Consider the following 11,005-nt stretch of genomic DNA (forward strand, 5'->3'; position numbering starts at 1 on the left):
CCATATGGATTTTTGTTCATGGGATGAAAGTATATTTTTTAATTAAGTACCTACATGGCTGAATCTTAAGAGAGGAACCTAAGAAATAGCACTTAAAGTACTGTACCTAAATTTTGTCTTAACTTTTAAGGGAGGGTAGGACCAGGGCCGGCCCAAGATTGTTTAAGGCCTAAGGTGAGAATTTTATAGGAGCCCATTTACATCTAAATATCACTTAAATAATATTTATTTAATTTTATTTAATTTCAAATCCATTATTAATTTTTACTAATTAATATGACTAATTCACTCAAAGTGAGCTAATGATAATTACTATATAGATTTTACAAATTGGCATATCACCAATAAAAGAAAAGTTATTCAAACATTTATTTTATTATATTATTTAAGTAACACCGATCATATTCCTGACACATCAATTTGTAAATTTTTTTCCTAAAATTTGTATTAACTTTAGCATTTTTCATACATTTAATGGTGAATGTGTTGTATTTTTATTATTTTTTTTTTCTTGTGGAGAAAATGCTAAACTTATTACAAATTTTACTACAAAAAGCTTACAAATTGATGTGTCAATGAGATAGCACTTCAACAAAAGAATAAATGAGTATTGAATTACTTCATTTGTGACACATAAAACTTGTAATATATTAGCATAACTCTAATATTTTAGGCGTTCTTAAGATTGAGATAAAATATACACTTAATTCACACTTTTTATTTTATTAAAAAAAAAAAGACAAAAATGTAAAACTAATCCTTTAACTCTCACCGTTTTTCATTTCAATCCTTTTTAACTTTCAGTTTTGTTATGTAAATCCTCTAACTTTCAATTTTTGTCAATGCAAGACTCCATTACAACTCAGTTAGTAGCTGCAGTTGGAACTCCTGAAGTTGGAACTCCCGACACGGTTTTACCTTCTTTTTTTCTTTTTAAATTCGGAATTAAAATAAAATAAGAAAAATCTGGAAAAAAAAAAAAAAAAAAAAGAAGAAGAAGAAGAAGAAGAAAAAAACATTAAGGGGAACGAACAAATACCAGCAGAGTCACCGCTTTTCCCAATCAACCAACCACATCAGCAGACCCCACCCTCCAAATCGGTCTCAATCTCAATATCTCAACAAATCGGTCTCAATTCTCTCAGCCCGACTTAGGGGCTGTTTGGCTTCACTTTTTTGATCACTCAATTTCCATCATTCATCACTCAATTTTTCACATTCGTTTGGCATCATCACCCAATTTTCATCACTCAATATTTTTCACTCTGTCAGCCGGTGCAACTTTTTCTCTCTCTTTTTTTTTTTTTTTGTTTTGTTTTGTTTTGTTTTGTTTTCAGTACCTAAACTCATCGAAGCTAAAAAAAAAAAAAAAAACCGAACTGAAGACCGAACCAGTGAAAAAAAAAAAAAAAAAAAAAACCCAAAACTGAAGACCGAACAAGTGAAAAAAAGAAAAAAAAAAGTCAAAAGGTGGTCAAAAGTTTCGGCTGTGGGTCCCTCCATGTGTGTTTATTTACGAAAATACCATTGAGTTATGAGTTATGGAAATTGAAAACAGCCAAAATGTGTTTTCAGTTTCCATAACTTATAACTCAAAAATCAGAGAATTGAGTAATGGAAACAGAGTTATCATTTGCCAAACAACCTTTTTGTTTTGGGTCCCACCATTTTTGAGTTATGATTTATAAAAACTGAGAATTGAGTTATAAAAATTTGCATTCCAAACAGTCTCAGAGTCTCTCTCTCCATTCATTTTGCATTTTTGTCAAAAAAAAAAAAAAAAAAAAAAGTTACCCACCATATTTTGGGGCCTTCTTATGTCAGGCGGCCTTAGGCCATGGCCTAGGCTTAGGTAGGACAAGTTACATGACTTGCTGCAATTTTCCATATCAACAACATTAAAAAAAATAGAAAAATAGAAAACACGCTCAAAAAAAAAAAATTATTCGACTGTCTCTCCATCGTTTCGCCCAACACACTCCACTGACACTACCTTCTCTCCCATAGCTTCCACCATTGCCAGTCTTCCTTGTTTTCCAGCGTGGTGGTTTTGGTAGTGTTTTCAAGGTACACTTGCTTTTCCTCTTTCTCTTTTCTCTGAATTTAAGTTTTGAGAGTAGCAGCGGCTGTTGGGCTGTTGCTTTTCTCTAATTCCTATGAATTGCGGTTGTTTTTCCTTACCTCTCTCCAACCCAAACCCAATTACTCAGCTTTTGTATTCTTATATATTAAAACTTTTTTTCGTCAATTTAATTGAATTGGGAAATTTAGCTATTTGTATTATAAATTTGAATGTCCCACTTTGATCCAAGTTTAAGCCGCCTCTCAACTCATGGGCATTAATGGGTTGTTAATTGTGCAGTGAGCCACATCAATCATCTCCCACATTGATGATTTGTGAAGCTTTTTATGTGATTTTCAAGATTTCTCTTTTAATTTATTTGGAGACCATTAGATAATTTAGCAATCAGTTAAGTGGCATTCCGCTTATATGGTTGCTTTTTTTTATATTTTTTGTGTGTCTTTGCAGAATGGAAACTGATGAAGGCAAATTGAATTCTGAACTAGATGAGAAAATTTACCAAATATACAAGGATTTTTTGACCAGGTAATCCATTTTTAAGTTTTTAATCTGTTTTTGTTTTTATATAATTTGATGATTTTGAATGGTAATACTCTTACTGTGTTAGGGTTACGAAGTTTGAGGAATTGGTGGCTGTAGGAGGCAGGTTACTTGCAGGCTTCCAGGAAGGGCTGGGTTAGTGTTCTCTCGAGTTTATGGTTTTATTTGTTTTACTAATGATGTTTCTTTTTACTATTCTCAATATTATTATTTTCTTAAATTTTCATGTAGAGTATCTTCGGCGACCCCCAATAGATAGGACATCTAAGTTGGTTGAGAATATTATCAAAGCTAATGAAACAAAGAGAGTTAAATCATATTTTGAAGCTGGCTGTATCAATACTCATGATGGTGTTCATAGTATAAGAAAGTGTAAGTGCAGTTGTTTTCTATTGCTATTATTATTTTCTTGTATCTTTGGAATTAGTTGAATAAATGGTGCTTTACATTCTATGTATTGCAAGTTTTTTTTTTTGGGTAACAAATTGCCTAGTTCATATATATATATTTATATTTGGGTATCTTTGGAGAGTGATTAATGCAATGGTAAGAAAAAGTGAGTTGATCCAAGTTGAGGAAATGAAAAAAAGTAGAGAAAGGCCCAAAATAACTTTAGTAGAAGTAACAAAAAAGTATTTGTCAATTAAGGAAGTAATAGAGAATATGACTTCATATAGAATAGAATGGAGGAAAAGAATACATGTGGCTGACCCTAACTAATCTGTTGAGGATCTATAGCCGACCCCAAAAATTTGGGATTAAGGCTTGTTGTTGTTGTTGTAGTAAGACTATCTCTCTGTTCCTTGGAATGTAAAGGCTTTAAACTCTTCTCCGTCAATCTTTTCCTCATTTTGTCACCCTCACACTTTTTTCTAGAAGGCGACCCGGCAAATTAATTCTGCTCTTGGTGTATTATTGGTTCATTTATGTGTCTCTGCCCCCCCTCCTCTGTGTGTGTTTGTGTAGATTTGCTATGATGTTTCAAGTTAACTTTGCATTTTGAAAATTTTACCCACAAATTTCTGGTCTAACTGCAATTATTGTTTGTATGCGGGAAAAATGTGCACACAGAAGTGCATACATGCCAACTTGGACTTCGCGACCACTTAAGTAAAGGTAACTACGCCTTCTGAAATTTCCCATTTCCTGTTCTTTTATCTTCTCAATCACAAAGTAAACTCTTCAAATACATTTATGAATCATTGATGCCTTAAAAGTGATATATGATCTTATATGTTCATAGCATTGGATTTTGCTTCTGTGCAGTGTCTGATGTTTATTAATGTTTGCACTGTGTACAATGCCACTACCACATTTTAATCATCTCTGGAATGGTGGAACTTTTAGTGGAATATCCACATATGCTAACCCATCCTGGAGAAATGGCTCAATGCCTAGTAAACTTGGCTGCATAATTTAACTTATATGTGCAACAAAAGTCGACATTTCCCCCTATTATGTGAACTTCTTTGAAAATTTGCTTACAGGAGGATGCATCGGGTTACGAGATTGGTATTCTTTCTATTTTACATTTTTCTAGAAAGTTTCATTTCACCTGAAAAATGAATAGAATAATTTCGGTTTTTTTTTTTGGTTAATTTTGAAAAGAAATTTCCTCATTTGTTCAAGCAAACATTTCTTAAGAAGTTAATGTTATTCCATTTTAATTGGGGTTGAGAGCTATTTATATGGAGATTTATGCTTTTCAAGGGCTGGAAACATTGCAGGTTGTCACTCCCCTTGTGTGTGGTCATGTGAGATAGACTAATATCTTTTAATAGTTTGAGGAGTGCCAATTGTCAATAGTCTTTGAACTTATCAAAAAAAAAATTGCCAATAGTCTTTGAGACAAATGGGACCTCTGCCCCCATAAGAATGGGGTGGTGCCATGATGGGTGAGGTCATAGATTCAAAAATCTTTTAAGATGGGTGAGTTAGTCACAAATTGGTGGGGAAAAAAGAAAATACATTACCTTTTATGAATAATGGAATTGCATATGTTATCTAGAAATACAGGCAGTGACAAGTTTCTCATTGTTTGTTCTGTTAACTTCCATTCCCTCCTCTTTTTTAGTGGCATGCTTTAGCATGGATTTATAACTTTATTATGTAGGCTTATGTGAAGGGCATGAATAAGGGTGTAAATTTCCCCTTGTCATTGTCTTTTGGAGGTTATTGTTTTTGGAAATTTAAGCTCCATTATTGTGGCTTTGAATTTATGTTTGAATTTGTAATGGGAATTGCAGCAAAAAGCATACTTAGTGGACTTGAATGCCTCCTGGAGGATGTAACTAGTGCAATGCAAAATGTGAATGGCACCTTATCACCAATTTGCATTGAAGATTTTGGTGATGGGTTGAATGAACAAGCAACTACTGATGACAAGGTAGGCACCCCCGCCCCCCTTTCTTTTCTCTTCCTTCATCTTCTTGTTTTCATTTAATAATTTGATGTTTTATATATACTCTATATTTTCTCATGTTTAAATTTGTGTAACTAATTTGTTTTGTCTTGCTGTAGTTCTTAATAATGTTCTTTGTTCAATTGTTATAAACTAGTGCCTTTTTTTTGTTGTTAAATTTTATTTTTATTTTTTGGCAAAATTATCCTATCTTCCACCCTTTCAAGCCTGATGAGTTAAGATAACAATACCTTCTTATTCAATTAGTTTGAACTTTCGAGGCACAAATGATCTCCATCTGTTTCTGATGTAGCAATCAAATATGTTTTAATTATTGAAGAAGATGATTGTGGCCTGGCAACTTCTCCTGCTATTCTGATGTTTTAATTATCAGTGAAGCATTTAAAGCCGTACTTGAGAAAATGAGAAATGTGACAATATATGCTATAACTCTTAGAATGGAATTTTTTGTTGGCACCCTAGATTCCATTTCCATGCCTGCAATCTGTATGCACTGCATGGAAACCTGGCTGTTAGGAACATTCCGTGTCTTTTCTTGTCAATAACTAGGTTTAATTCATGCTTCTCAATTTTCAACGTGTTAGCCAATTTTTGGTTTAGCCATGTGTGATGTAGTTAAAAAATCCCTAGAACTAAGAAATTCTTGGTTAAGATTCTATGTATTGCAAATTTATATTATTAACTTTTGGATTGCAAAACGCTTGTCTGGATCTGTATTTAAACATTAGCATGAAAAAACTTTTACAGAACTGTTTCATTCTCTCTCTCTCTCTCATATTGCTGACTGAATATTTAGTTATTTTACAACATTTAAATCCTAATGCAGATTTGGACACAACTAGTAGAAGAATCATTGCTTGGTATTTTGATTTGATGGATATGTTTGTTATGATTTTAATGCCTGTATGCTGACTTTTTCTTTAAAAGGAAGTAGCATCATCTCGAATTCAAAGACCTGAAGTAACTGATTTTGCTGCCCTGATGGGATTCATTTACAGCATGCTTAAACAAGACTACGTAATGCAGGTAGTGAGCTCCATATCTCCCTTCATGTCATTTCTCCAATCTGGATATACATTACAAACATCTGATATGGTTTGGGGTCTACACATATGAATATAATATCGTACCTTGTTGCAGGAAAAAATTGTTTCTGCTCTGAATTTCAAGTTATCATCAGGAGAGTTAGAGAGCTACTGCCTAATGTGGTCTTTGCGCCCCTTTCTAAATGATGAAATTATGCATCAAGCTTGGAAACTTATTCCTTAACTATCACGGGCTTTTGAGTGCCAATTTCTTAATTTAATTGACCATTACAGGCTTTCTTAGTACCAAGACAGACAAAACAACCTTTTCCAAATATATGATTTTCAATTGACTTTTGGTTATTGTTACATTTTCCACAGATTTGTTGTTTTATTGTTCCCATGATCAGAAGATTGGACCAGCTGCAAGGGTCTCAACTGTCAGCTTCTTATCCACACCAATCTTGTAGTTTGTGAATTTCTCAAAGTTATCCTTGAATGACCAGCCAACTTTAACAGTTTTTCATTGTAAGCATCCTTGTCTGACCACTGCATCGCATAAATAAAAATCATTATATCAACCTTTATAAATCACATGAACTAGGCAGAGTCCAAGCAATTGAAAAAAAAAAGGCGGGAGGGAGGGGAGTAAGGATAGCCAACTTACAGTATTCACTGGTTCCAGGATTTCTGAAGGCACCCCTCCACCTCTGTGGGAATCCCAAGCCTAAAACCTCAGTTTTCTTGTAATTTGCATTTGAGAGGCTGCCACTGTGTATGGCATCTATGATTTTCCTTGTGTGTACTGTAACTTAATTCGATCTCCAGAGCCATAGCTGCATGGAAAAAGAAAAAAGAAAAATTTTGATTCAAGTATTCTTATGGACGTTGATAAATGCTGTCGTTTGATGGGCAATATATCAAAATTTGCAATTATAAGATTCAAGACACACCTTCCACTTGACCACCTGGTGTTAACGCTGTCCTGGTTGCACCATGCTTCTGCATATTTTCAGCTAGCATGGCTGCATGCTTGGTTGGGTGCAACATTGTGAACGCTGCACCGAAGCAAGCTGAGAATGTTGCCTGTGGCTCCTTCACACCCTCTACTGTGGCCAGTTACCTATGTTTATAATCGCTATATTTAGTTACCAGTCACCACAACACTTTTCTAGTTTTTTAATAGTATGTGTATGTACTATATAGTCACCATAAAGATACTACTAATTTTGCAATGAATAAGTACATTGATAAAAAGATTTGTACCAGAGCAGTATAGCCACTAATGAAATGGTACATGCTCTGTGCCAGGCTTAGCTTGCTCACTGGAGGAGGAATGCACTCAATTGGGTAGGCTGCAAGGGTGTTCTCTGCAACAAGAAGAAACCTCAGCTAGGAGTGACTATCATATGTAGGTTGAAATGAGTTTTTCACACCATTCTTCTGGTTCGTCCACACACTAATTCATAAACATCCAGGAAAAAAAAGCCATCTTGATTTTTTTGGGGGCCAAAGAGTTACCCGGAACAACCCTTAGATTATTATTATTATTATTATTTTAGTTAAAGAATTACTTGGAATTGTCACTAGTAGATTAATCATGTTATTGAATACAGAGTGAGCATGACTAAGGTCCTAGAGATTATTCTGGTTTCTTCTCAACATTTATTAGTTAAAAAAAGCCCTGAGATCATAACCAAACAAGTATAATTTACCCGTGACTGAAATGTCATCGTAATTATGTAATATAAATCTTTTTATTATAATTATGTACTATATATATATATATATATCTATTACTATGTAATTTTTTTTTATGGGGCTATGTATTGTTGTTGAATGCAAAATACATTATATTTTCTATTGTATAAAACTTATAAAAATAGAAAACTCTTTTGAATAAAATATGCACAATTTAACCTATAAATTTTATATTATATTCTTATAAAATATAAAAATAATTATATTAGTGGGTTTGTGACTAATTTGTTTTAAAAGAGAGTCTATGAACACAACAAATTTTCACAATATTTTTATAATAAGCTTGTTCGAATCTTTTGACTTTTGAGTTATAGTGGGTTTATTTTTATTTTATTTTGACTTATGGTGATTTTTTTTTAGAATCACGATGAATTAATACCTAAACTTATTGCAAAAATAGTGTACTATTTCGTTGTGTTTGTAGAAGATTTTTGCATTGTCACCAACACGCAAGAGTTAATCACTACACTTATTAAAAAAAAAAATTGTTAGCAAGTCACCAGCTGAACATACACCAACAACACGTTTGGAATAATATTATCTTAACTTCTCTAAAATCTATCAAACACAGACTGTTATGAGGTTTCTTTTCCCTAAAAACAACTATCTAAATTCTAAAATATTATGAGTTCTATAAGATTTTCATTACTTTTTCTTTCAGAAACGAAAACAGCTTTTTGAATTTAATTAACAAAACAATCGGCTCCTCAAAATCTTGCACGTAATTGGTTGTCACCGCTAATATTTAGTAGTGCATGGGGTCGCGATCAGATTAAGTTTTTGGAAAATTATAATATGATCAATTCAAAGAGAACATTGCAAAAACTGTGGTGGTTTTAGATTGCTTATTTTTGTTGTGCAAAGGGGCCTCCAAATAACACCCTCACAAACAAGATTGCTTGTGAAAGCTATTATGAGTTTGAGAAAGATTTCATAAATAAATTAATAATAGGAACAAAGAAAACTTGAAAAAGAGAAATAGACATAACCACATATAAAATAGAACATCAAGGACTTACTAGTTTGGTCTTAGGCTTATGTCCACCAACAGCGACGAGAGACAATTTCACTAAATTAAAAATGGAAATTACAATTAAAAAGTTAATATAGAGACTTTCATAAAACCAAAATCTCAAATACACCCAATGAACTCTCTCTCACAAATAAAAATTATTAAAAAAATTTCTTTGCTGGCAAAGTAGGTTGGTATAGAAGTGTTATATAAAGGCTAGAAGGTAAAAAAATTTATGTGTAAGATATTATGTGAAAGAAAGTTTACTATAAAGAAACAAAACAATGGACACCCATTAATTAAGTTATAGTCCAAACTCTAAACAATCAGAATTTAAAGCAATTTTACCACCACACACTCTTGGTGTGATAATCACTCCACAAATATAAGTGCTTATGGGGAGTAGGTGGCAAGGGCAAAGGTTCAACTCTTCAGGAGAAAGTTTCACACACATATACACTTAGATTATTTTAGAGTAGAATTTCTATCTATTAAAAAAAAATTAAAGCAATTTTTTTTATTAAAACTATTTACTTATCTTATAATTTATTATTACTATTTATCTAATTATTTTGTTTTAATTATTTTTAAAAAAATAAATTAGCTTACATATAAATCTTCATCAAGCTTGTGCATTGCACGGGAATAATACTAGTATATAAACATTAGATGTCCTCACAAGAAATACCAAAAGATAGTTGAACTACAAGGTTCTTGTCTTTATAATTCAATCTTAAGTATATAATTATATATATATATATATATATATACAATTTTAAACATTTATACTTATATAAATATAGAATGTTATATATAGTTTAGACTTATCTTTGACAAGTCATGAAATTTTACTTACATAATCCCTGGAGCGTGCGAGAATTATGACATAAAATATAAAATCAACATAAAATTAAGGAAACTTTTTTTTTTGAGAGATAATTACAACATATTGCTAACCCCGCAGCTCGATCCCTTTCCCCCATAAACCCCCAAGTACTTTGTACATAGGGAGGTGCCAATTCAGTTACAAAACTTTTGACAAAGTAATGAAACTTCTTGAATGTAAATGAAACTTCTTGAATGTAAATGACACATAGATAATGATTACTTTATATGTATAATTTAGATAATGAGTACCTTTTTGTATTTTTTTTGGTAGATAGATATTTATCCAACGAGACAAAGTCAAGTACTATGTAGCCATGACTTCAGCACTTGGAATATTCAATTTTATATAGACATTCGGTTTTTTACACGCATCACTCTATGCAAAAACACACATCACTCTATGCATAAACGACGATATTTTTAGGTTTAGAAACCCCCTCGCTCACTCTGAATAATCCCAAATAGTCTTAAATCCACACATACAAAACCATAGTGCAAAGAAAGACAATAATAATAATGATAAAAATAAAAATAAGAAACACCAATCTTTCAACGAGCCACAAACGCACGATTTGGACGAAGTCATAAGCTACTCTTTCTTGGCGGTTTTCATGTTATCGTTGAAGAGCTGCTATGTGTACTTTATTCTTTGCCAATGCAGAGCTGACATGAATCCCACTTCTTAAACTATAGGCCCCCAAATAAATGCAAAGAAAATCTGTGGCGTACAAAGATACAAGCAGTCTATACGTTTGATCAAAGCTTAGCAAATACATATTCTTTGCTTTTGTTGGAAGAAAACTAATTAATCATACTTCCATGGAATAACTTCAACAATCTGACAAAGTCTAGCGAATTGCTTGAAAGGTTTGTTATTGAAATAATGAAACTGTCTCTGTTATGACCCACGGGCATAAGGAGCTAGAAGATGGACACGTGGAATTGGAAGCAGCCGCTGAGTTAGACAGTGGCTAAGTTATTGGACTTGTGATGTTGCCTTACGGAGTAGTTATTATTGTGTTAGGATAATTGTTATCAGGATAGGATAATTGTTATTTAAATTTGATTAAGTTGTTATTAGGATGAGGTCTATCTTGTGATAGAACCATAAGACTAGGAGTTATCTTGATTGATTGTATTTAAGCGTTGAGATAAATAAACAAAGGAGGCAGAATTTAACCCAAATACTCCTTCTTCCTTTAATTCTAGGAGGTTAGTCACCTCTAATACGACTAAAACCACTCTATCAACTGCAGATCACTGCAATTGGTATC

At 32.7% G+C, this 11,005-nt stretch overlaps 1 protein-coding gene across 1 annotated transcript; it reads left to right on the forward strand.

The window, feature by feature from the left end:
- Positions 1–1,882: 1,882 nt before the first annotated feature.
- Positions 1,883–6,605, forward strand: LOC126732992 (uncharacterized). The gene is made up of 8 exons (XM_050436098.1): positions 1,883–2,067; positions 2,531–2,608; positions 2,691–2,758; positions 2,855–2,995; positions 3,698–3,739; positions 4,870–5,009; positions 5,973–6,071; positions 6,186–6,605. Exons 2-8 carry the CDS (start codon positions 2,532–2,534, stop codon positions 6,312–6,314), a joined length of 696 nt encoding a protein of 231 aa, XP_050292055.1. The 5' UTR covers positions 1,883–2,067; position 2,531; the 3' UTR covers positions 6,315–6,605.
- The last annotated feature ends 4,400 nt before the right edge of the window (positions 6,606–11,005 follow it).

The sequence above is a fragment of the Quercus robur genome, chromosome 6, assembly GCF_932294415.1.
Source record: "Quercus robur chromosome 6, dhQueRobu3.1, whole genome shotgun sequence".
Taxonomy (NCBI): domain Eukaryota; kingdom Viridiplantae; phylum Streptophyta; class Magnoliopsida; order Fagales; family Fagaceae; genus Quercus; species Quercus robur.